The 27,275-nt window shown below is 46.7% G+C and overlaps 2 protein-coding genes and 1 long non-coding RNA gene across 3 annotated transcripts in view; 2 read left to right on the top strand and 1 right to left on the bottom strand.

Annotated features, from left to right (window-relative positions):
- LOC134212138 (thyrostimulin alpha-2 subunit-like) overlaps positions 1-27,275 on the top strand; it is a 125,668-nt gene that overhangs the window by 81,064 nt on the left and 17,329 nt on the right. The window lies entirely within an intron of this gene.
- LOC134216238 (thyrostimulin beta-5 subunit-like) lies at positions 4,518-15,827 on the bottom strand. Its single transcript, XM_062695182.1, has 2 exons — positions 15,342-15,827; positions 4,518-4,726 (listed from the first exon to the last, which is right to left on the bottom strand). Exons 1-2 carry the CDS (start codon positions 15,714-15,716, stop codon positions 4,616-4,618), a joined length of 486 nt encoding a protein of 161 aa, XP_062551166.1. The 5' UTR covers positions 15,717-15,827; the 3' UTR covers positions 4,518-4,615.
- On the top strand, positions 6,038-7,048 carry LOC134216239 (uncharacterized). Its single transcript, XR_009980569.1, has 2 exons — positions 6,038-6,510; positions 6,577-7,048. It is a non-coding gene; the product is annotated as an uncharacterized LOC134216239 (long non-coding RNA).

Genomic DNA, 27,275 nt, shown 5'->3' with positions numbered 1-27,275 from the left:
CAAGTTGTACCACTAGTGTGTCACCTTGTACCATGCTGGTACAACGTGGAAAACCATGGTACAATATGTACTAGGGTATATAACCGTGGTACTTGTACCACCAGTGTGTCTTTAGTATTAAAGGTACCTAAATGTTGACTGGGAAGACAAGGTGATGAGCTTTCGTGCCTGTAGTTCAACATTGCGCAAAAATGTGTCATGCGGAGAGCCAGGTGTAACCAGGGGATGACATGGACATTGTCGGTTGAACATTGGCAAAGGTGGCAGAACTGTATACCCACCTGAAACGTGAAGCAACAAAAGTTGGACTGGAACCGAGCGCTACATGGCCCGCCTGGGAAGCAGTGTTACAATAGACGGGGATACCTTCGAGGTAGTCGAGGTGCATCATCTGTGGAAGTCGGGCCTACTACGGGCTCCAGAAGAAACTGCGGTCAAAAAGGATTCACCACCGCACCAAATGTGTCATGTGCAAGACGCTGATAAGACCGGTAGTCCTCTACATACATGAAACTGGACAATTAATGTTCGAGAAGGACTTGCAATTGCAAGCATTCGGAGTATTTGAGAGACGGGTGCTTTGGATCATCTTTGGCGGTGTGCAAGAAGACGGTGTATGGTGGCGAAGAATGAACCACGAGCTCACCAGCCCTACGGCGAACCCAATATCCGACCAATTACAGTGATCGTTCGCTAATTGGGGCACGACCTCACCCCAACTAGCGAATGCCGTTCGCTAATTGGGGCATTTTGACAAGCGTCAATGTTGTTCTTGCATTGAACAAAGGAAAATTTTACGCGCCAGAAAATATCGATCCCGCCAAACACGGAAACAAAACGTCAACGTGTTTTTGACATCACATTCTGACGTTTAGCTGCTTTTTAATTGGGTTTCGCCCCAATTAGCGAACCCCCAACTAAAAAGCGCCCCAACTAGAAAACCCCCAATTAGCGAACGTTCACTGTATCCAGAAAGTAGCTAAAGCCGGAAGGGTACGATGGGCAGGGCATGTTGCAAGAATGCTGAACAGCAATCCTGCAAAGATGGTGTTCGCTTCCGATCCGGCAGGTACGAGACGGCGTGGAGCGCAGCAAGCGAGGTGGACTGACCAGAACCAGGTACAAAACGATTGGCGAACGAGGGTCACATTCGGGGCAAGCCAGAGTAAACGCGACGAGCGATGCGACGCGACTCACGTAAAAGAATAACAATCATTATCATCAGGCTGTCAAATTGCACTGTCGCGTCGCGTCGCATCGCACGTCGCGTTTATGGAGAGATGCGGCCTCGAACCGTGAATTGTGGCGTGAAATTGTTGATTCAGTGTTATCTGTACGTACTAAATAAATTAAATGAACAATTACACATGACAATAGTTGGTCAGAATTAGAGACCTTGATAAGAGAAACGCGGATAGAAAATATAACACTGCAGCCAACTTTCTTCATTAGAGAACAACACATGAGAAAGAATAAACGGTTTATCCAGGTAAAATTTTACATGTTACTATTTAATGTGTTTACATCACATGGTAATACAATCCAGTAAACAAAGCAATTGCATTTCATAATCTATCATTGATTTGCATTGCATAATAAATGTAAAATGCATTGAAAATTTGATCATTCATAAATTATATTAACTCAAATTGAACCGTTTTCAGTATTTGTGCTGTGATGTTTTGGCTGCTTGACAGGTCTCTTGCTCGATTGGCTGCTGTTTTTTTGTTTTCGATTTTAAAAATAGTTAGAGGGTTCAAAAAATATGGGTTCTGTGAGAAAGTTGGCTTAAATAAGCCAAAGAATCGACTGAGCGAATATTTTTTTTTTGACGGGAACTACAAAAACTACAGGTTTATATTTTTTATTTATTTATTACTAGACTAAGGCCGGAGTGGCCTGTGCAGTGCATAGAAGTCTTCTCCATTCAACACGGTCCATGGCTGCACGTCGCCAACCACGCACCTGATCGATCCACCTTGCTCGCTTTGCACCTCACCTTCTTGTTCTCATCGTATCGTTGTCGAGAACCATTTTCACCGGATTACTATCCGACATTCTGGCTACGTGCCCTGCCCACCGCAGTCTTCCGATTTTCGCAGTGTGAACGATGGATGGTTCTCCCAACAGCTGATGCAACTCGTGGTTCATTCGCCTCATCCACGTACCGTACGCCATCTGAACCCCACCATAGCTGGTACGCAGCGCTTTCCTTTCGAAAACTCCCTGTGCCCGTTGGTCCTCCACGAGCATCGTCCAGGTCTCGTGTCCGTAAAGAACTACCGGTCTAATAAGCGTTTTGTTAGTTTGGTACGGCGGCGAACTCTATTCGATCGGAGCGTTTTGCGGAGTCCAAAGTACGTACGATTTCCTGCCATGATGCGTCTCCGAATTTTTCGAAATTTCGTCACCACCAATACAAACTCGTGGTGGGTGGCTTACGTTGTCCTCTCTTGAGCCTCTTTCTATCATATACTTCGTCTTCGACGTGTTGATGACTTGTCCAATACGTTTAGCTTCGCTTTTTAGTCTGATGTAGGCTCCCTCCATCCTCTCAAAGTTACGTGCCATACCTTGTAGCCGGTATTAAGGAATGTTATACCTACATAGTTAGCACAATCAAGTCTATGCTCTTTCTTGTACTTAGGGCATATGACGCCATGAAGCTATCACGAAGGCATTTCTTGACCCTCCCTGCGTTCAAATTTCCTCCAGTTGGGTGTCTTTCGATTCTTTCGTCTAGCTTATGCGCAAATTTCTCCGCAAAGCCCTCGCCCGACAGTCGCTGGAGTTTCAGCCGCATGGTTCTCTCACGTTTCACAGATTTGGTTCTGGTGATGGACAGCCTTACGAACACTTGGGAGGCAATCTCTGTATTTGCAGCGCATATTACCAGGGTATTGACCATGCCGCTTACGCATGCGAAGAGCATCGTGGCCCCAGATGTGGGCTAATTGAACATCTCGGGGTCCGAAGAAAACAACGGCAGCCTATTAGGGAAGTGTTGGCCAGCATTAAATTGGAATACATGTCGCTTATCCATCAATTTACGAATGTATCTGATGTTAGACTGGAATTATTGTCCACCCATCCATCTAAAACGATATGTAGGCAATGCAACATACAAGCGAACATTTTTTCTCCTGCCTACTACTAGCAGTGAAACCAGAAAAACGAACTTCAAAAAGTGTTCGTGAAGCTTCGCAACCTCGGAACATGTTTCTCACGGATGTTCAAGCAACAACACACTGCTCTCTGAACTCAATGAACTTAAATGAACATAACGGCTTGTACCAGACGTAATTGAATTGGTAGACCAGTTCATATGAATACAGGAAACGCTTTTTAAAACCTAGAGCAATTAATTCATGCATAGCTAGTTAATCATAGGGGAGACTGGGTAGACTTGATACCCTTTTCTGATTTCCGATGTATCACAGCCAAAAGTAAATAAACATACGCGATTTCCACACAGACTCTTTAAGAAATACAGTATATAACTTTACTGATGTATAAAAGTCCTTAAATTATTGTTGTTATTGATACACTATCGATTTTTTGGAGTGCTGTCAAAAATCGACTTTTAAAATATTCGGGGGAAATTGATCCCTCTCCAAGAACTTGCTTTGATAAAATCACAAAGGTGTTCTCAGATTTTTTAAAATATTTTTCCTTCAAAATACGTGAAATTTTCTTTTGGTATTGAATTCGACAGCACATGCAATTTTAAAATTAGGAGAGACTTGATCCTCTTTCTATGATATCTACGCAATGAATATTTTTTCCTGCCAACCCTTCATCTAACCTGTCAAATTTACAAAACATTAGACGCCTGAGAACCCTGAGAACAGATTTATATTTTTTTGAATTTTTTCGCCAAATTTTTGTATGGATGACTAATGGGGGATCAAGTGGTATTGAGGTAATAACTTCAAATCCAAATATCCTAAAACTTTGATGAAGTGTTGACATTTTCATCAATACAGATCATTAAGCATATTTATGGCTTTGTGCTGTGAAAAAACGAAAGCATTTGCTTATTGTTATGAAAAGTTGTTCAAATTTTGCGTGGCCAATAAAAAAATCTTTGGAAAGGTCAAACCGCCATGAAAAATAAATAAGGTTGTCAATCCAAAAAATAACTCACCACATAAAGGTCATTTGCCTAGAGGATCTATACAAAAAATATGCTAGAACAAAACTACTTTAGTTCTCGATAAAACAGGGGGTGATCAAGTCTCCCCGGGGATCAAGTCTACCCACCTTCCCCTACTTATGGGATCTGAACAAGATTGGCTTCCTTGGTTTTTGTACCAGGTGTAGTTGATCTGCCATTGACTTTATAGATCAATAAATATAATCCGCGGAATCACAGCTAACGGTCTATTCCTACCCAAAGCTGTTTAGGATGATGATCGAAAAATCGTCAACAGGCAGAATAGAGAGTAGACCAAGTAGATCGGATTTGTCATCAACACGTACCACATCCATGTAGCACGACTTGAACTGTAGTCAATTGCAATTACTATTATTATTCACATGAAAGCACTAGGATACTTCGTTTTGGCCACCATTGCAAATGTCATTTCAATATCACAAGCCAGCGAAATTAGTTTTATGCGTACTCCGACTCAATCTCCTCGTCATCGATCTGGAAAACCTTAGTTGCTCCGTCCGTATTGAGCTGCTTCGGTCCCTCACAGCTGGTATCCATGCTAGTGCAGGTCTGGAAATACAAGTTTTAAAATTACGAATTAGTTTTATTAGTCTGTATTACTTTCTCTGCAATCTATTTCCTTTGCTTCAAAATTTACCCCTTTCTTATGAAACACAGCATAATATGGCGCCAAGAATACGATTTGAATAACATGTTATTTGAATTACTTCTAAACGAGATGTCATCAAGATAACCGAATAACATGTTAGAAATGCATAGTGTTCACATAGTATAAGCAAGTATAAGTAGCCTAAATCGTTGGAGTAGGTAAAAAAATTCACAAACGTTGTGAGTTGTGACCATATAATCTAAGCGACCGTACCGTACCGATTATTGTGGTCGGTAACTTCAAATGAGGCATATAAGCGTAAACAAACATAAAAGGCGACGCGAGACTGAACACAACAGTTATGGTTCTTACAAACGAAAAAAAGATTTTTCAAATATAATTATAGCCCACATGTAATCCCACAAGAAGCCAGCTGCTACTATTGCACAGAACATACATAAATAACTATTTTGTAGACTATGTCCTATTTTAATATTTGGAATATCAGTCAAATTCATTTTTATTTCAGAGGCCTGCAGATCCCGATACCGTAATGGTACTCGAGCTATTTTAGTCCCAGTTGACAACCGAAGTGAGTTCCGGTGACTACCAATCAAGGTACAATTTTCTACCATCCCGAAGTGCTCTAGAACTCCAAAGGACCGTAGAACAACCTAAGGGCCGATGTCCACGTAGCGGTTTTTTACGCTGCGTGCACGCCGCGTTCACGCAAGGTACCCAGCATCAAATGGAGTAATGCACACGTAGACGTGTTTTTTTACAAGGAGAATGGATTTACACTAACCCAGTACACGTGCATTGTAGTTGCCAAACTACCACACGGAAGTGTACTGGAGTGTTGGACTCGACCATACCGGTAATACCGACTAAACTCCCTTGGGCTCCACCATCGTTTCCCCCAGGAACTACCTCCCAGTACTACTTCTGGGGGATGGCAGTACTAAACGTACTCGCTCATTCTCGCTCACACAGGCACCCGTCCCATACGAGTCTGACTTGGGTGCTCGCTCTATCGCACCCTCAAACACACCCTACATACTCTGTTGCACCTCTGTCATGTCATGTGGGTCTAACTTGTATGCCCACCCAAACCCTTGATTCACGCTCATGCACTCCATGCTTGACACACGCTAACGCTCCTACACAGAGCCAAAAAAAGTTGGGATTCTAACATTTTTTCAATTTCATTTTAAAAATATGAAAAATTTGGTATTTTTAAGAGCTAAAATTGTTATGTCGAGTGCAAAATTAATTGATTCCAAAGTTTTTTGTCCAGTTTAATATTCTGATTTTAACAGTGAAACACTCAATACAAAATTTGTAAAATTCTCAATCAAGCTTCAACATTTCACGTTTTTGGCAACACTGACAGAAAGAATAATCAAACTGGCAGCCAACGATTATCTGTCAGTGACAGTAACACAAAAATAAGCGCGAAATAAATATATTTCTTTGAGACATAATTATTTACTGTCGCGGTGTCGGAAACTGAAAACTGAAAACTTTCCGAGATGTTCAAATACACTGACAACGAGCAGCAAGTTCCGCACTTCCCATTGGTGCTCCAGTAACTTCTGCAGTAACTGTTCCAGCAGAATGAGCAGCAAGGAAGAAAACGATCGCACCAAGGATCACATTGCGGATCCTCTAGATCACAACCTGAGCTTCTTGATCCGGCTTCATCACGGCGGATATGACCATTCTGCTAAGTTGCATAATAAAGGTTGGTATTGTCTCATCAAATGCAAAAAGGAAAGTTCATTACATCTCTGCGATTTATGACATGCAGGTCTGCTGGTGAAACATTCTTTCCAAAGGCGTCCCACTGCGATGGTTTCCTGCGGCATCATAAACCATGTCTGGATCCATAAATATGATACCCAACAATGCACATCAGAATCTCATTTCATCCGAGATTTCATCAGCTGATAAATCAGCAGGAGCAGCATTGAAGAAGATACTGGAACGGGGTGATAATTTGCAGTTAAAATTACTGTTTGGTTGTTATAAATAATATAAATAAAATTTGATATGAATAAGAAATAAAATGCAAAAAAAGAATCAAATGCGCAAAATTTTATTTACATTTTAAATGTGTAAGCTTTATTGTGAAATTAAAAGCGCATACCATCTGTTATTTTAAAAATATTACTAGTTAATTCAAATGAAAAATACACATTTAATTTTAAGAGGAAAATGTTATTTTGAAAATTCGACTCTTGTAGAAGTTTTCACTAAAGTGACATTTTTACAATTGTAAATTCAACAATCTTATACTTTCTACTGAAAATCACTAACTAATTTTCTCACTTTTACCAACGTTTTCTTAATTTTACCAACGATTTTTTTTTGTGTGTATGAGTCTGACTTGTGTGCTCACCTCTATCATGCCGTGCGGGTCTAACTTTTGTGCCCACCCTTCTCATGCTATGTGGGACTAACTTGTATGCCCACCTTTATCGTACCATGTGAGACTGCTCACCTCTTTCATTCAGTTCGCGCTGACACATACTACTCGAGTCATTCGACCTAACACTCCCTCTGGCATCCCTTGTGGGACGTTTCGCTTAGGTTCCCACTTCTGACATACCATGTGAGTCTCAACTCACTCAACTCATTCCTTTCGTACCATGTGAGACTGACTACACGTAGACGTGTGCACGACTACATATGATGTTGGGTACCTTGCGTGGACACGGCATGCACGCAGCTTGAAAAAAGGCTAAGTGGGCATCTGCCCTAAGGGTACACAAGTCCCGTGGAGTATCATCCGTAACCAGAAACGTTAACACCGAGCCAGCTAAACTGACTGCGATGATAAAGGGACAATTTACATAATCCTAATACACTAGCGGCGCCAGAGTTTTGGAAATGGTGAGCTTCAACATTTTTGGCGTAATTGGCTCATTTATAATTTTGCGTTAGTAGTAAGAACAAAAATTGAAGTCAAGTGATAAATTAATTTCAAAAAAATTTCAGGCGATTTCAAATGTTACGAAATTTTAATTGCTACTTATCGTCTAGAAATTATTTATTAATTTATTAAAAAGGTCTCTAGGGTTTTTTTGAGTGTTTGTCCAAAAACTTCCAATTCCTGGAATTTCTGAGAATATCCGACTGTGATCACGATATTTTGTGGGATAGAAAGCAATTCCAGAGCCAAAACTGTGTTTAACTACTGTTTAGAACTTTCGGATGTTCTCAAGAACTCCTAGGGAACTAACTTCTGACCAAGGATTGAATAAAAAAAAATTTAAAAAAATACTCTCACTTATCATTTATTTACGAAAAGACCTGCTCAGTCGAATGCCATTTGGCCGAAGGCCACTAGGTCGAAAGTTGTTTGGCCCAGTATACCATTTGGCCGAATATACCATTTGGCCGAATATACCATTTGGCCGAACAGACCGTAAGGCCGGAAGTTATTTAGCTTAGCTTAGCTTGATTGACTGTACCCATAGTTGCTAGTCGTGATTGGCCGAGAAACAACAAATAATGCACAGCTCACCAATAGAAAACTATTCTCACTGTACATGCTTCTGAGTGTCTTTAATTCGAGACCAATAACGATGCCGACAACGTCCTCATGGTCAATTAGGATAAGGTGAGGAAAATTAGTTCGACACTCATTGCTACAAGAGACCGAGGAATCCTCCGCATCTCCATGAACTCCATGTTAGTTGGGAAGGAAGTATATTGTAAATCGCCTTGGTAAGTGACTAATTATTTCTTTGAACGACGCCATATTCATGATGATACAAAAACGGAAAAGCAACGCGTGTCTTACGTATTTTCCCGAAGACTGATTCGATATCTTAACTACTTCGCGACGACTAAATCACGCACTGCACAACGCTTGCTCGATGGCTACTGCAAACCATTGAGGATCCCGCTTGTTTCGACCGGAGCAAAGCGCAATACATGCACATAAGCCACCGAACACCAGATAGATAATTTATCATATTCGCATCGATTGAAACACGCACTTACTTGTTCGATGGCTACTGCAAACTCAGCGGGACTTTGTCCAAGGGCTTGACGACCCCTCCCCATGGCCACTGCGAGTTAGACCGGGACCATCGTCCCTAACCCCTAATCTCAAGGCGTCAAGCGACCCGTGCCGAGGGGATGCATGGCCAGGGGGGTGAAATAATAAGCTAGGCCGTTAGCGGAGCCTGTGGGGTACCTGGGCACCCTCCACAGTAATTGTCCCTTACCGCGTTATGCTGGGCTCTGGCGTGGTGGACCTCTTTTCCCGAGCAACTCGTGGGACCAAAATGGAAAACCAAGTCAACTCTTCAATTAGTGGTAGTAGTGTAGGCGACAACCCCTTCGCAAGAGGTGGGTTGTTCAGGTCTCCGCCTAGGAGGCCAGAGGCAATAGTCGGCAGCTCAGTGCGCAGCGCCAGCGTGGGTCACTCAACCTTCCTCTCGGCTATAAAAACGCCGGAAGGGGTTATTGACGGCCCATGGCTTGTGAAGGCGATGAACCGCAAACGCGATGGGCTTTCGGCCTTCGAGGTGGCGACGGAACAGCTGGACGCCATCATCGACTTTGCGTCATCGAAGCATAATATCAGCAAGGACCTCAAGAGGAGCTTGCAGAAACTTCGAAAGTCGATGCTGGACGCCAAGCTGGAGAGGGCGGTCAGGACGGCCAAGTGTAAACCCGTGAAATCGGTGGAGTCGAGGTCTACCCAGACTGAAGCCCAAGGATTCGCGGACTCGGGCAAGGTCGAGTCGACCGAAGGCGTGTCAGCTAAGACGATGGTGCCAAAGTCTACCCAGACTGAGGCTCAAGTACTTGCGGGTACGTCGGGGTGACTACTCCAACGGAGCAGACACAAAAACAGGAGACAGTCTCCAGGGATGAGCTCCTGGGGGCCGCTCCAAAACGCGGAGGTTACTACCCCGAACAAGGGTAGTGGGGCTGTGAATCTGAACCCCGGTCAGGTACCTCCAAAACCGGGGAGGAAGGACCTGGAAAGGTCCGTCCACTCAAACAAGACGGTGGTAAGGGGTTACGGCAGGCTGAAAGTTCTCAGCCGCACCAGACCAGGGAAATAGAGGGGGATGACGCCTCCTGGGACCCTGGTCAAGAACAAGAGGAAACCGAAGACGTCAAGGGCCGAAAAGAAGGCCCAGGCGAATGAGGGTAGCAAGAAGTCTAGGGTAGGCGCCAATCGCTCCTGGGGCGATGCCCTAGTCATCACGGCGGACGAGGCTAAGTACTCGGACGTTTTGAAGGCGATGAGGAGTGACGTCAAGCTCGGTGAACTCGGCGCCGACGTACGTCGAATAAGTCGTACCCGGATGGGCGAGATGATACTCGAGCTGAAGCGGGGCGTCTCTCGCAAAGGGCGCCGCCTACAAGAAGTTGGCGGAGGAGGTCCTAGGCGAGACGGTCAAGGTGAGGGCACTCACGACGGAGGTGAATCTAAGGGTTAAAGACCTGGACGAGATTACTGAAGTCGAAGAGCTCGTCACGGCACTGCGGCGACAGTGTGAAGTGGAGACGCCCACCGCAGCCGTTCGGCTACGGAAAGGTCCGGCAGGGACGCAGGTAGCATTGGTTCGGCTATCTGCAGCGGACGCCTTCAAGGTAGTCAAGTTAGGGAGCGTCAAGGTGGGATGGTCGGTATGCCCTGTGCGCATATACGAGCAACCCGAAGTTTGCTTCAAGTGCCTGGAACCGGGGCACAAGCACTGGGACTGCAAAGGCCCTGACAGAAGCAATCTCTGCCGACGCTGCGGATTGGAGGGACATAAGGCACAATGCTGCACGAACCCTCCCAATTGTTTGATTTGTTCCAGCAAAGCTGTGAACAGCAAGCACCCATGGGGGCTCGATGTGCCCGGCGTTTAAGCGTGCTGCAAAATCAAAGTGCAGGTAAAGCAGCTGGCTTGCTCGGCTTCGCCCGAGTGTTTGGTGTGGGCAGGTTTAGAGGAAACGGCGGAACACGTGTTGTTCGTGTGCTCACGTTTTCGCGCAATGCGTGACCACATGCTTGCCACATGTGGTCTGGACACTACCCCGGACAACCTAGTTCGGAGGATGTGTAAAGACGAAGTTGGCTGGAACGCCGTTTTATCGGCTATCGCCCAAATCGTCTCAGAGCTACACAACAGGTGGCGCGTGGACTCAAGGATGGCTAGTTCAGGCGCAAATAAGAGGTGGTCCAAGGGATCGGAGTCGGCTTCATGGGTCATACCGGTGGTCATGCTCTGTGGTCGAACTCGATCCTTTTATCGAACAAGTGGCCGCGCGAAGAACAACATGGTATCGTCGCTTTCGCGGCGTCGGTCAACCAGGCGGGTTCCGAGCCCGAGGACGGAAAGGGGTCCTCGTCAAGGCTGGGGCAGGCGTAGGCCTCGCGTCGGCAAGTCCCTCTGTGTGCTGGCGAATAGGCCCTATCGCAGAAAGGTCAATTTGGGGTGCACGCGGCATCATCATTCTTGATACCAGTCGTGCAGAGGGAAGCAGGCGCGAAGTCGACCCTGCCCACCTTCCGAGGACATAGGGCGTGGTAAGGCCACCTGGAAAGCCGGCAATGCGCTGGCACGATACCATGGTGTTCTTCTAAAAAAGCGAGTCACGATGTTCGATGCTGCAAGGACACGCAGCTAACCTCGAGGGTGCGTCATGCACTGGCCCCCCTTTGAAGCATTACTTTCTGGTTGTACCGAAGGGACGATGGGCTTGGCGGCAATGGAAACGGTTTAGCTGGTCGGGGATGCAGCCCTGCCTCCCTCATTGGAGGTGGCCCCTAACCCAGCACTTCCTGGTCAACCCAGGATGTCTGTTGAGCAGATTCCCCCTCCATTGTTCAGGAAGAAAAAAAAACTGCAAACTCATGAGCCACCGTCCTCCGAATACCGTATAGATAATTTACCATTTTCGCGACACTAAAACACGCATCAGTACTCACTTGCTCGATGGCTACTGCAAACTGCAAACATTAGGCCGAAAGTTATTTGGCCATTTGGCAGAATAGGACATTTAGCAGCATAGGTCATTTTGCCGAACATGACATTTGACCGAATAGGTCATTTGGCCGAATAAGACATTTGGCCGAATAGAACATTTGCTACTTCCGCTTCTACTGTATCGATGTAGCAGCGATGAGCATATGATGATGAGTTGTTTGTTGTTGTAGTGTGAATCTTTAGTGGTTCATCCAATCCGTGTTTATTGCCGTGGTCGATTGCCATTTATCTGGGTGTCGGTTAGAGATATGCCTCAGAAAAATACATTGTCATCAGCCCGATGATCACGATGAACGAGTCATCCCTAAAGTGACGCTCACCATGCATCTTCCAGTGGCATGACGAAGCGTTGTGGTGGGGGGGATTGGGAATGTAACCCATGATCATCCGCTTATAAGACGGACGTATGATCAACTACGCAGATGGCGGACGGTACGTGAGGAGGCGAATAAACCAAGTTGCATCAGCTGTTGGGAGAACCATCCATTATTTAAACCGGGAAAATCGAAAGACTGCTGTGGCCCAGGTACGTAGCCAGAATGTCGAATAGTAATCCGGTAAAATGGTTCTTGACAACGATACGACGGGATCAAGAAGGCGACAGGCCATTCCGACCTTAATCGATAATAAATAAATAAATGACCAAATACGACACTACACCAACCCCCCCCCCCCTTTTACTTCAGATCTCTATATACATTTACGATATGTAGCATACCGCAAGAGACTTTTTTTACTACCTGCCATGATTAAGTACTGATTCTGAGGGCTACCCCATGATAAATTTCTCATAGAAAGCCCCAAACGCGGGGGGACTGGTTCTGATTAAACTGGCTCCTTCCGGCCCCAACAAACAATTTAAGCTGAGTAAGCTAGTTTTTCAGCTGAAGAAGACTGTTTTTGCTTGAATAAGCGCTCTATGAGCTCCTAATGTTTGTTGGGTTTGAGGCTACCCTGGTCGCTGCTACTCATTGACACGGAACCGGGCGACAGGGAGGGTTTGCGGTCTTCCATAGCTTCACAACAGGCGCATGCGGATTAGACAATACGCAAAACCATTGTCACGTTGCACGGGTCTTCCTTCGTCTGTCTGGTGAGCTCTGGCTCGGTCCTTGATAATCCGATGTCTCACTATTTGCCGAGAAATACCCAGGAGATAGATGACTACTTTTCGAATTATTTATTTTACTAGATTTTACTGTTCTAGCCCCGACTGCCTCGCTGGTTCTTTCTGATTCCCATTTAACCTTTGTATCCCCTACCCCTTTCCCCATATGGATTTTGCCTTCCTACTCCACATAACAATTATTTGATGTGAATATTCTCTGCCTTAGGTGCTTCATGTAAAGCCATACAATTTTTTTTCCAATTAGTATTGGGTTAGGAAGAAGTACCGTATACGTACTGTCTGATAATCGTCGTCACATTAGCTGCCATAGCTGGTCTCGATCGATTGCGTCGTTCGACATTCGTGACATTTTTGCAATATCTGGCGTCCGCTAATCACCTGGTTCGCGGTAGAGCGTTCGCCCAAGTACTCCACCTGGTACTGCCCCAAGAACTCTTTTTAACAGAGCCCACCGCCAACCCTATCACATCTTGTGACAAGCCCACATCTCGTATACGATAAAGTTGTTTTGCCGAATATACCATTTGGCCGAACAGACTATTAGGCCGAAAGTCATTTGGCCGAAAGGGTCATTTGACCGAAAGAGTCGTTTGGCCGAAAGGGTCATTTGGCCAAAAGGGTCATTTGACATATATTTGTCAAGTTAGCCTGATATTACATGTTGGTTTTTATTCAGTCTATTAGATGTCGGGATAAATTTGACAAATATTTGTCATTATGGCAAACAGTAGACTACATGTTTAAGAACAATCCAATCATTATTCAAATATTTATGCTATGCATAACACTCAACCGGTGATTGTTAGATTTTCTATGACCCTATCGGCTAAATGACCCTTCCTGCCAGATGGGTTTCAGCCTGATATTCCATGTTGGTTTTCAATCAGTCCATGAGATGTCGGGATAAATTTTACAAATATTTGGCAAACAGATGACTACGGGTTTAGGAAACATCGGTTTTTCATTTAGCACAATGATTTTTTTTTTCATTTAGCATATGCGAAAATGCTAAGGCTTGTTCGCGACAAAATTTGGACACACAACATTGAGAATAAAAAAACGATGTAGTCAGTTTTGCGGCACAGTGCTCACTTCCAATAACTTCATTCCTTGTCAATGCTTCGATGTATGCGCTAAAGTTGGTGACATTTTAATATTCCGAGAAATAGTTCGTGCCGGAAGATTTGGCCTCTTCTGTAGTATTTGTTTCACCATCCCATTCTTCTGGTGGTTCCCTAAATCCGTTTTTGTTCCAGTCGTTGGCATTCTCGTTGTTGTCAAACTAGCATCAAACTATTTCAAGACTCTATGACCAGCGCTAACATGAAAACAATAGCTTTTTGGCGAGATTTCGAATCGAAGGGCCTAAATTTTAATAGCGGCTGCACACAATTGATTTTCGAACCTGCTCTCCTTTGACACCATTATCCATTAAGTACTTGTAATACTAATAAATAAAACATTTTCTGATAATACAGACATACGTTCAACACCCTACGAAAAATGTCATTCGTTCATTTTGAGGTGTCCAAATTTTGTCGCGAACAAGCCTTAGATTCTTATACAAATATTAAATGAAACCTTTCAATTTTGCAAGCCTTTCTTACAATATTTTTTTGTGAGCTTACATTTTTTGTATAAGAATCTAACAATTTCGCATATACCCAGTTCTGATACAGGTTTTGGTAGGTTCTCATACATACAACCTCGCTAGTTGTGTGCACAACTTTTTTAGTTGGTTAATGTTATATTATCGAAGATAAAACCAGCATGTATTAATATTACACAGGATTCTGTTTTACATGACTGTGTGACTTCAATTTACCCCCAAAATCTTTGCAACATGTTTCAAAAAATCCTGAATAAATCAAAGAAAAATCATAGGATAATTAATATGTGTTAAATACTTAGGATGAGTGCAAAATTGAAAAAATGTTAATGTGTAAAAACAGAATCCAGTGTATTGATCAAAATTACTTGAGAATATACATTATTTAGAGTCCTGTAAGACTCAAATAGTAGTTCTGTTGGGTGTTCTGCAATTTCCCCATTATTATATGGTTCATTTGAAAATTATGGAACTGTCACTTTTAAGTGTAAATTAAATTAAATTCGGGGAACGAGACAGAGCCTTTGAGTAAGCATATGATGGATAAGTAGTCTAGTAGATAGATAAATCAACAATGCTGTTGAATATATCAATCATATTAATCATACTTTTGTTGAATGAGTTAAAACCATTTTTTCCAATCACAAATTGTCCACTTTCGAGGTATTTTATTAAAAAAATAGGATCGTTAGCAATTATTATTAGGTCACTGTCGCAGAGATTTTAAGTTTCAACAAAATCTAACATCATAGTCGTAAAAGTGTCACCAAAGAAACACAAATAAAAATATTCATACAAACTCTTTCTTAATTGCGTTATCACCAACCTACCTGACAACTGCACGATTTCGGTTCCATGTACTCGTACAATTTGGCTTCCGCATCCGCCTCCGGATGACAGTGCCTCAGGGTGGCCACCGACCTGGTTCTACCGGCGTGCATACACACCGGATGGTGGGATCGTTTGTACGGGAAGCGCCAGTCGGAGATTTCATTTGAATCGCACCGCCCATGGCAGGACCACACGCTCACGTGGTCCCAACATTCGCGCCCTTTGCTATCCGCCTGCGATACACGGTAGGTGAACACGCGCTTGTGGCAGCCCAGCATGGGTGCCTTCTTCTCGAACCCCGGAAGGAATAAATCGTCGACGGCCCACGAGAACGCAACCATCGACAGAAGCCACACCGAAACTAGATTGATCATGATGACTAACGAATAATGTTGCTCTAACGGTAGTATTAACGTAAACTCTGCGAAGCAAAAATCACCAAAATCCTAAACCCAGAACGGCTAATATGTTCCGTTCATTGTCCCTATCGGAATGACTACCGGTTGGCAGTTGGTCAGAGGGTTTATATGCTACATCGTCCCTGGAGAGAAAACAATGGCACAAGCGCAATTCAGTTTATTCAATATCGCCACTTCACCCGCAAATAATGCTGCAAGGATTAGCTGATTCCTTTCTGGCACTGTTTTTCTTCCTTGCAACAAGTAGGTATCATGGTTTAATCTGGATTGCGTTGAAGCATGGAATATGTGTGAATTATTCAAATATAATGGAGTTGTTTTCCGTTTGTTTCCCAAATATAAAAATAAAACAATTTCATTACGTTGGTTTGATTTAATGTGAGTTTATTTAAATGCATTTATGAATAGATAATTACGGATGACGTAATGTTTATAAAAAAATATTTTTAACCAGAAATACTGTTTTAATTATGTAGGTATTTATGACGATTCATTATACTGCCGCTAACCGCAAGTCGAGCACATATATATATTGGGCCTCCATATACAGATGTGTTCGACTTGCGGTTAGCGGCAGCATATGCAATTTAAGTTTTAAATATGTAAATTTCACACAAAAATTTCGGCATGAATCAGCTATATTTTCTAATGAGATAGTTACTTCATGAACAACTGTATGATTTATTCAAACCTTGTTTTAGTATTAAGAACCAAGGTAGCAAAAAGGGCTCCTTCTATCAAAATAATGACAACAGTTTTCCTTAAATTGTTTCTGAAGTTCATCTATTGATCGTTTGAAATGTGCTTTGAATAAAAATGTTCAAATTTTTTGGTTCGAACATATTGCATGTTTTTCGCACTTTGCATATACACTTGAAAATTAAAACTTCCCTATATTGAAAATAGTCTAAAAACTAACTTCCAGTGCCTTCGACGAAAACTGTATTAGGTGCGCCTTCATATGTTAAGACAGAAAATGTCGTCGTTGCTCCTTTCGAAACGCCTCTTAAAAAATTAGACATCTTCTATCTTTTTTTCATCTATAATATAAAAACCAATCTATGTCTGTATGTATGTATGTATGTTCGCCAACTACTTTTGAACTACTTGGCCATAGGGATAAGAAAAAAAAAATTATAAAAAAAATCGAGGGTGATCAAAACTTACCCGCGATCTTACTTTAAAATTATCAAGTGATAATAACTCGCCTGCGATTGAAAATCATTTGAAAATAGTATCTTGATTTAAAGCATTTACTGTTACATTTTGAACTCTTTTTCCTTACTGCCAACGAAACCATAACATTCTAAATCCCTTGACCAAGTTCAAAAGCGAGAAAAGTGGGAGAAGCGTTTTTCAGGAAACGAGTAGTAAATAGTAAATAGAATGGGAAGAAAATCGTGTTGCGTCAACCGCAATAAATTGTATATTTAAACTAAGCACTACAACACCAAATTGTTAACCATATTGCACTTCACACCATACACCCCATTCCCACGCTCCACATTATACTACCATATGACACACAATAGCCCCCAATCAATAGCACATCCAATAGACTAAGAATATCCATCACAGCATCCAACCCACTTTATACACAAAGTCAGTTGTAACCGTCTCTTCACACCGTACAGCAATACACGCGATCGCGATAGTATCAAGTAGAGGGAAGTGATTTTTATCTCCGACCGAAATCCCCCAGTGCAGTGTACCGGTTAGTGACTGTAATTCGCGAACCAGTGACCTATATCCGGATTAGTCCGTTCCGCCGTTGTAGGCACAGAGCCGTCGGAGAGGATTCCGAGGCGTGAACATCTTTTTGGTCCTTCGAACCGGATTATCGTTCCATTCGAGTGGGAAACAAGCGCACATTGGTAGTGCAATTGTTGTCGCATGTGCGACCAGATACAGTGAAGTGGAGAAAGGTGATTGATTGCTTATTGTGGGGCAATTAATTAATTCTCCGATTTGTGATCGGTGCTGGGACTTCGGTGTGATTTGGTCGGTGGAGATTGGGATTTCCCGTCGCATTCCGGGTCGCGTGTGATTCTCATCAGATCGCCGTGTGTGTGACGAAGAGTGAACTGTATGGACGCGGGACTGGACAATTGACTAATTGAACCAGAAAGAAAGCACAGTACACAGTGGTCCAAAGAGGACATTTTGGTGGTAGAAAAGCGCTAGTGCAGTGAAACCGTTTACGGGTAGAGCGATAAAACCCAATAGTGCATTCGTTTTCTGGTTTGTCGTTAAAACTAGAACAACCGTTTCCAGGTTTGTTCGTTAGAACCTGTGCCAACACGTTTCTTGGTTTGGGCGTCAGAACCTTGTCATCTCGTTTCCAGGTTTGGGCGTCAGAACCTGTGCCATCGTGAGTAGGGTGTGGTAGTATTGGGTCGGCGAGACTACGGTGAGTACTCCATAGTAGAGTAACTTTTTTGGAATTTGGATTGGTGGAGTGGACCGGCATCGTAGTTTTTGTAATTGTTTGGGTTGTGGTGGTTTTGTTGTTCGTGGCGTTCTGAGGAAGCAAAATGGCGCTTCGAGAACGCTCGAAATTGATGAGTGTCACTGTGGACGCCATCAAAACTATAGAAACGTTCGTTAATGAGTATGATGCCGAGGTCGATCAGAGTAAGATCGACTCAAGATTACTGAGGTTGGATCAGTTATACGATCGTTTTGTAAACGTGTCCATTGAGGTGGAATTACTCATGGAGGAGAAAGCCGAAACGAAGGCGACGTTTGTCAAGAAGCGCAGTGATATGGAGGACTTGTATTACAAGCTCCGGGATTTTCTCACATTGAATAAGCAGAATAGCACGCCTTCTGCCCAAGCGTCTCACGTTTCTTCCTCTGTCGTCCGACTACCGAAGATTGATCTGCCCACATTCGATGGTGAGATGAATAATTGGATCCCATTCTAAGACGCCTATCGTAGTTTGATCCACAATAATAAGGATTTGGCAGCTGTGGACAAGTTTCACTACTTGCTGGCGGCGCTCAAGGACCCAGTCAAGCGTCTGCTGGATACCACGAGCATTACCAGGGACAATTACAAGATTGCGTGGGATCTTCTGGTTAGTCGGTACGATAACAAGCGCCTGTTGATCAAAACCACATCAACTCGCTTTTCAATGTTGAGCCCGTGAGGAAGGAATCTTCTTCTGCAATTCTATCACTTGTCGACCATTTCGAACGCCACGTAAAGATTTTAACGACATTGGGGGAGCCGACCACGCAATGGAGCTCGCTACTAGTGCACATGGTGTGTAGTCGTTTGGGTCAGAGCATGTTGAGGGAGTGGGAGAGGTCGACAAGCAACGATAGGCAAGAAATTCCGAAGTATAGCGAGTTGATCACTTTCTTGAAAGATCATGCACGGATTCTGCTTTCACTGAATAGTGGAAGCTTGATACCCTCCCCGGGACAAGCCTCGCCTCTCTGTTGCTCACACCGCATCCGTTTCAAAGCCGTTTCCACCTAAATTCAGTTGCCTTGTGTGTTATCAACCCCACCGTATTTATGACTGCGAGGTGTTAAAACAGATGCAGCTGGAGCAGAAGCAAGACACTGTTCGCAAGAAGAAACTATGCTGGAATTGTCTGTCGTCCAACCATCTCAGTCGTGAATGTTCATCGAAACCCTGCCGGAGATGCAACGAGAAGCACCACACTCTGTTACATCCGTCCTCCCCCAATGATCGTACCACCCAACCCCAAGCAAAACTACCAATTAGGAATCAACCATCCACCTCTAACACTGACGGTGAGTCATCTCGGCTTTTTTTTTTTTTTTTTTTTTACAAGGGAGAATGCATTTACACACTAACCCAGTACACGTGCATTGTAGTTGCCAAACTACCACACGGAAGTGTACTGGAGTGTCGGACTCGACCATACCGGTAATACCGACTAAACTCCCTTGGGCTCCACCATCGTTTCCCCCAGGAACTACCTCGCAGTACTACTTCTGGGGGGACGGCAGTACTAAGCGTACTCGCTCATTATCGCTCACACAGGCACTCGTCCCACGCGAGACTGACTTGGGTGCTCGCTCTATCGCACCCTCAAACACACCCTACATACTCTGTTGCACCTCTGTCATGCCGTGCGGGTCTAACTTGTGTGCCCACCCTTCTCATGCCATGTGGGTCTAACTTGTATGCCCACCCAAACCCTTGATTCATGCTCATACGCTCCATGCTTGCACACACATTAACGCTCCTATGGGTCTGACTTGTGTGCCCACCCTTCTCATGCCGTGCGGGACTAACTTTTGTGCCCACCCTTCTCATGCCGTGCGGGACTAATTCTATGCCCACCTTTATCGTACCATGTGAGACTGCTCACCTCTTTCATTCAGTTCGCGCTGACACATACTACTCGAGTCATTCGACCTAACACTCCCTCTGGCATCCCTTGTGGGACTCTTCGCTTAGGTTCCCACTTCTGACATACCATGTGAGTCTGACTCACCTCATTCATGCCATATGAGACTAGCTCAACACGACTCAACTCATTCCTTTCGTACCATGTGAGACTGACTTGGATGCTCCCCACACTCCTCTGCCACGCCACGGGGTATCAGTAGTCGTAGGAACCAACATTCCTGCGCTACTCCCAGCGCGGCGTGTGCAGTCCATACATACACCTATTCATTCACCCTTCTGCCATGCTTCGAGGTGACGATCTCGGTTGCCACCCGCTGCGCCATTACCTCTGCATGGGCAGACCATTCACACACTTCTTCGCGTTCGGCACTTTCGCTCTAACTTACCAATCATAAGTTAGTCATGCTTGTCGATTGTTGCTCGGCGCGCCAGATTCTCTGCAAGCTGCAGGCAATCTGAGTGGTTGCAGTCGAGACTGCGTTCCACTTCTCCACCGCTTGACACATCCTTTGGATAAGATTATCCGGAGTTGTGTCCCGGCCGCAAACGTCTAGCATTGCTCTTCTTTCGACGTCGAAACGAGGACATACGAACAGTATGTGCTCTGCAGTTTCGTCAACACCTGGGCAGTCAGGGCACACGGGGACCTCCGCGTGTCCAAACCTGTGGTGGTACTGTCGGAAACAGCCATGGCCTGACAGGAATTGTGTCAGATGGAAGTGAACCCCCCATGGGGTCTCCCCACCCAGCTTGATATGTTAGGAATCAGCCGGTGGGTCCACCTACCTTTCGAGGAGTTATCCCACTCGCGCTGCCATCTGGCAACCGAAGTCACCCTGGTACGCTCGCGGGCTCCTCTGGTGCCACGTAGGTCAAAACACTCCTCGTCCTCCCGGATGACCAGCCCGACTGGCATCATACTCGCTATCACGCAGGATGCGTCGCGCGATACCGTGCGGTAGGCCGATATCACCCTGAGACACATCAAGCGGTAGGTGCTCTCCAGTTTCTGCAGGTAACTGGTTACCCCCAGTGCTTTTGCCCAGGACGGGCCGCCGTACCTAAGAATAGATGCGGCAACGCCTGCCAGTAGCCTACGTCTACTGGAGCTGTTGGACATCATCCTCGATAATGCCGCCACAGCAGTCGAAGCCTTCTTGCACGCATATTCGACATGGCTACCGAAGGTAAGCTTGTCGTCTATGATGACCCCAAGAATCTTCAGACTCCGCTTTGAAGTGATCGCGACGTCTCCCACGTGTACAACTGCATGTTGTGCCGACTTACGGTTGCTGACGATAACCACCTCCGTCTTATGTTGAGCGAGCTCAAGGCCTCTCGCACTCATCCAGTCCGCCACAGTGCTGATCGCGTGTTCTGCGGTTAGCTCTACTTCGGGGATTGACTCCGTAGACCTCTAGGGTTACATCGTCAGCAAAGCCGACGATCTTCACACCAGGAGGGAACTTTAGCTTCAGAACCCCGTCATACATCAGGTTCCATAGTACCGGACCCAGGATTGACCCTTGCGGGACTCCTGCGGTAATAGGAACACTTTTCTGACCGGCATCGGTCTCGTATAGCAACACACGGTTCTGGAAGTAGCATTCCAAGATCCGGTACAGTCCCACCGGCAGGCTAAGCCGGTGTAACGAGAGCGCGATGGCATCCCAGCTTGCGCTGTTGAATGCGTTCTTCACGTCCAGTGTCACCAACGCACAGTATCGAATTCCTCGCCTTTTCCGTTGGATCGCTACCTCTGCAGTCTTGAGGACTGAATTGATAGCGTCCACCGTGGACTTACCCTTCCGAAAACCAAACTGGTTACTCGACAGGCCATCCGTACCCTCTGCATACAGGGTGAGCCTGTTGAGGATGATCCTCTCGAGCAGTTTACCCGTCGTGTCGATCAGGCAAATTGGTCTGTACGCCGATGGGTCACCCGGAGGCTTCCGGCCTTCGGCAGCAGTACCAACTTCTGCCTTTTCCATCTCTCGAGGAAACAACACTCATCCAGGCATCTCTGCATAGCTAGCCTGAACATGTTCGGGTTCGCTATGATCGCTGCCTTAAGTGCACTGTTTGGAACTCCATCGGGGCCTGGAGCTTTGTTCATCGCAAGGGTGTTAGCCACTGCGAGTAACTCTTCGTTCGTCACCGGAGCCACCATTTCGGCCACACTCCCAGCGCCTTGCAGCGCAGGAGGAGGCCAGGGACTTGTGGCTCGGGATGGGAAGAGTACTTCGATAATCCTCGCCAACCGGTCCGGTGACCGTTCGGGGGGTGAAGAGCCCCCTTTGGTCTTGGCCATCACGATCCTATAGGCGTCACCCCACGGATTCGCATTGGCACCCTCGCACAGGTTGTCGAAGCACGCTCTCTTGCTGCTCTTGATGGCCTTGTTAAGGGCCAGTCTCGCAGCTTGAAACACTTCCCGGCGGACCGCTCTTTCCTCCTCGGTGCGGGCTCGTTGCGTCCTACGTCTAGCCTTGAGGCAGGCTGATCGTAGGGCACTCCACCAGTATACCGGGCGTCTGCCATTTCTTGGCAGGGCTTTCCTCGGCATAGTAGCGTCGCACGCGCGTGATAAGACAGCTACCAGCGCATCCCCGCTTAGACTGTCGGTGATGGCCTCCAGTCCCAGGGCCGCGGTGAAAACTTCGCTGTCGAAGTGAGTGGTCTTCCACCCACGGACCTGACAGGGATCGCCGCCCTCGGACGCTGCACACCATAATTGATCTTGAAGCGAATTGCTAGGTGATCACTATGGGTGTAGCCCTCGTCTACCCTCCAGTCCAGGTCCGAGACCAGACTAGTGCTGACAAACGTTACATCTATCCATGACTCGACCCCATTCCTACGGAATGTGCTACTGGCTCCGTCATTGACAAGCACTGCGTCGAGTTTTGCAAGTGCCTCGAGTAACGCTTGTCCCCTCTGATTGGTGCAGCGGCTGCCCCATTCCACTGCCCAAGCATTAAAGTCTCCCGCTATAACGAACGGGCTCCGACCTACTAGGTCGGCCGATAGCCTGTCGATCATCTGGTTGAACTGTTCCATTGGCCACCTTGGTGGGGCGTAGCAGCCACAATAGAACACCCTGTTGATCTTGGCTATCGCGACACCCTCCGCGGAGGAGTGTACAACCTCTTGAACGGGGTACCTGCCCGTTGTGCAAATTGCCGCCGACCCAGACCCGTCCGCCACCCAGTTGCCGTTGCCGGCAGGGACGTTGTACGGGTCGGACAGGAGGGCGACATCGATCCTCGACTCCGAGACCGCCTGCCACAGCAGCTGCTGGGCAGGTGCACAGTGATTCAGATTCAGCTGTGTTACTTGCACGGCTTTTTCCGATTGGCTTCTCCGAAGGGACACGCAGGCCCGCCCATAGCATGGTTCCGGGCCTGCTTCTTACTGGCGCAGAGGTGCCTTGTCGCACAGGTGCCTTGTCGCATTCCTGTGCTTTGTGTCCCTCCTCGCCGCAGCGACGACACATCTTGCTTCGGTCTGGGCCCTTGCAGTCATAAGACTTGTGCCCGGACTCAAGGCACCGTTAGGACCTGTCCACTGAAGGTGGCTGGAGCACGCTTACTGGGCATACTGACCAGCCGATCTTCAGCTTCCCTTTCTCGATGACCTTTTGGCGTCAGCCACCGGTAGTCTGAGATAGGCTACCTGCGTACCAAAGAATCCCCTCTTAGACGTACAGAGGACCGCTCAACCTCTGTGCCGCACTGCTCTTTGACGGCAGAGACGACGTCTTCCGCGGTCGTGACCTCATCCAGCTGCTTACACTGGAGGGTCACTTCCGCACCCAACGACCTAACCTGAGCGCCGTCACCCAAGACCTCCTGGGCAAGCTTTTTGTAAGCCGACCCGCTGGATTGCGCGCCACGCTTCAGTACCAAGATCATTTCACCGTTCTTGGTACGTCTAACGCTGCGCACGTCCTGGCCCAGGGCCGATAGGCTATCGGCCGCTCGCATCGATTTAAGGACATCGGCGTATTTGTCCTTGTCGGTTTTCACCAACAAGGCCTCGCCTCTGTCTCTCACTTTCTTCATCGAGGGGTGGGGGGTGTTCGACTTCCGCCCCCTACTGACCAGTTGCCAAGGATTCGCATCCCCTTCGGCGGGTACCGATGGCTGGCTGGGGCCAGCTTGTGGCTCAGCAACTTGTGCCTGTCTAGTGCCTTTCGCCTTCTTGGGCATACGCCCTTCAGGCTCCGGTGCACCATCCAGGCGACGCTTCGCCTTAATGGTAGCGCGTTTGGGTCGCTTCTTACTTGGCGTTTTCTTGCCCTCACTGGCCGTAAGGGCGGTCGCCTCTTTCGCCGCAGTAACACCGCTAGGGGAGGAGAGGCCTTGGTCTGCGTACCTTTGGCTATCCTCTCTGCTTCCGCTACACGCCTGATGTAAGCGACCTGTTCTTGTCTTGCGACACGAACAGCTCGCCGGAGCACCAACAGGCTCTGCTTGAGCTCCTTGTTGGTGTTCTGCCTGCCGCTTACGAACTCGATGATCTCATCGAGTTGCTCGGCCACCACCCGTATCCCGGGTAGTGGCTCGTCAGGCGATGCAGGCAGGGCTACTCCCCACCACCGCTGGAGACTCTTCGGTGCTGCCAATAGCAGCAGCCGTCACTCCACTTGCCCCCTCTTTAATAGGGGACCTCGCTAGGCCCCTTTTGGCAAAGGGGTCCGTCACCTCCAACTCCAAAGATAGGTTTCGTTCAGTACTCATTTCTTATGGGTCCCCCTTGCGGCTGCCGCCGAATCCTACTGGAGTAGTCGCCTTTAGTGATCCCATGGTTATCTATGCCTGCCTTGCGGCAAGCAGGGAGGCCATGCAAGGTTGACACTTGCGTGTTCAGAGCCAGATCAGCGCAAGTCAGGAAAGGGCATCTGAGCCTACTCCCACCCAGTAGGCAAAACTGGATGGCAGGATTGGGCAGCGTGCTACAAGGCCCGCCACGGTTTTATGGGACGGAAGACAGCCTAGCCATTAGCCCACTCGCCGTTTCGAGTCAGTGTCACCTGACCCTACTAAGAGAGTAGAATGTCAGACTGCCAGCCCTCACTTCACAATATAACAATATCCAAATACGAAACCAGTACACGCAACCAGTATGCCATAATCAGGGTCTTACTGATATCAACCCTGATGTGCCAGTGGCACTCTCTGGGCTTGTGCTTTTGAAGCGGCACACAGTCGCTTTGATAGAGTCTGCTTACGGGCACTTGTGGTTTTTGGGAGGGATTTTAGTAGAGCCCACTGCTAAATCCCACCACGCCCTAGGCAGTTCTCCTGACTCACAGACAGCTGGGGAGGGGTCGTCAAGCCCTTGGACATGGTCCCTGCTGCCCCCGAGTCATCTCGGCTTCCCATGATCACTCCGTCCACCTCATCCATCTCGTCCACCACCCATCAGCCCCACACTTCGAATGCTTTAGCTGCTGCCAGCTCGTCGAAGGCCACATACTCCACTGTCCTGCTGTCGACTGCCGTGGTGAAGGTCCACGGTCCAACGGGAAAGTCCACATTCGTTCGAACCCTGTTGGATTCCTGTTCGGAGTCGAATTTCATCACCGAAAGAATCGTCCAGCTTCTTGGTCTGCACCGGCAGAAGCGAGCAGCAGTTATCGCCGGAATGGGTGGATCCACAGTGAATAGTCACCAGTGCACATTTGCAACGTTCAGTTCCGTTGATTCCACCTACTCCAACAGTTTGGAATTCAGCATTCTTCCGAAGATTACGAACGATCTTCCGGGAAGGACACTCGATGTTTCGAAATGGAACATCCCATCCACGATAGCTCTCGCCGATCCTGATTTTGCCACACCGCACAGGATCGATATGGTCATCGGTGCACAGCTTTTCTTCAGTCTACTCCGAGAAGGTCAGCTGCCAGTTTTAATTGGTTCTCCATCAAGTCATCCAGTTCTACAGTGTACCGTGCTCGGCTGGGTAGTAAGTGGTTCTGTATCTACCACTGTTGAAGCCCGATGTGCCAAATCAGTTGCGCTATTGTGCACTACGGAAGATCTTGACAAACAGTTATCTCGATTCTGGGAAATCGAGAGCTGCCCTGGCAATCATGGACTGTCCAAGGAGGAGTCAACCTGTGAGCGATATTTCACAGAAACCACTACCCATGATGAATCAGGTCGTTTCATTGTGCGCCTACCTAGAAAGGAAGGGATCTTGAGTCAACTTGGTGACTCCAAAGCTAGCGCTCTTCGTCGATACCATTGGATGCAACGTCGGTTAGTCAAAAATCCCGATCTGAAAGGACAGTATTTCAGCTTCATGGCGGAGTTTATCGATCTTGGCCATATGGTTCCCGTAGATCCGTTACAAGACATCACTCATCCCCACTCATTCTATCTTCCTCACCACGCTGTTTTCAAGCCAAGTAGCACCACCACAAAGTGCAGAGTGGTTTTCGATGGGTCCAGCAAGTCTTCTACGGGAATCTCGCTCAATGATTGTCTCATGGTCGGACCAACTGTTCAGGACACACTGTATTCCATCGTCGTCAGATTCCGAACGAATGAGATAGCTCTCGTTGCCGATATCACCAAAATGTACCGGCAGATCTGGGTGCATCCAGACGATCGACATCTTCAACGGATATTCTGGCAAAGCGAATCAGATTCCGTCGCTCGCTCCTACGAGCTCACTACTGTGACGTACGGCACATCCAGTGCGCCGTATTTAGCAACACGATGTCTACAACAACTCTCCTATGACCACTCGAGTGATGATGGAGACATCCCGTCGAAGATTGGAAAGGATTTCTATGTGGACGATTTCCTCAGCGGTTCCGATACAGTGGAAGGTGCAGTACAGTTATATTCCGGTGTGCAGAACATTCTTGGGTCCGCAGGTTTCGAACTGAGAAAGTGGTCCTCCAACTCTAGTGCAGTGCTGTCCCAAATTCCGGAAGATTTGCAAGACAACCGGTCGATAGTAGAAGTCGACGACGTTCGAGGTTCTGGTTAGCACACTCGGACTATTGTGGCATCCTGAGTCGGATACATTCCGGTTCAAAGTTCCTGAGTTCTCCATGAACCTTCCACTCAGCAAGCGGATCGTCGTCTCCGAAATGTCCAAGTTAT

Source organism: Armigeres subalbatus, chromosome 2, assembly GCF_024139115.2.
Source record: "Armigeres subalbatus isolate Guangzhou_Male chromosome 2, GZ_Asu_2, whole genome shotgun sequence".
Taxonomy (NCBI): Eukaryota; Metazoa; Arthropoda; class Insecta; order Diptera; family Culicidae; genus Armigeres; species Armigeres subalbatus.
The sequence above is the reverse complement of the archived record's forward strand: the minus strand, read 5'-3'. Positions and strand labels throughout refer to the sequence as shown.

Coding starts and splice junctions, on each gene's coding strand:
- LOC134216238 (XM_062695182.1), bottom strand. CDS start 15,716: ATGATCAATCTAGTTTCGGTGTGGCTTCTGTCGATGGTTGCGTTCTCG. Junction 4,727..15,341: donor CGAAATCGTGCAGTTGTCAG/GTAGGTTGGTGA, acceptor TTGTATTTCCAG/ACCTGCACTAGCATGGATAC.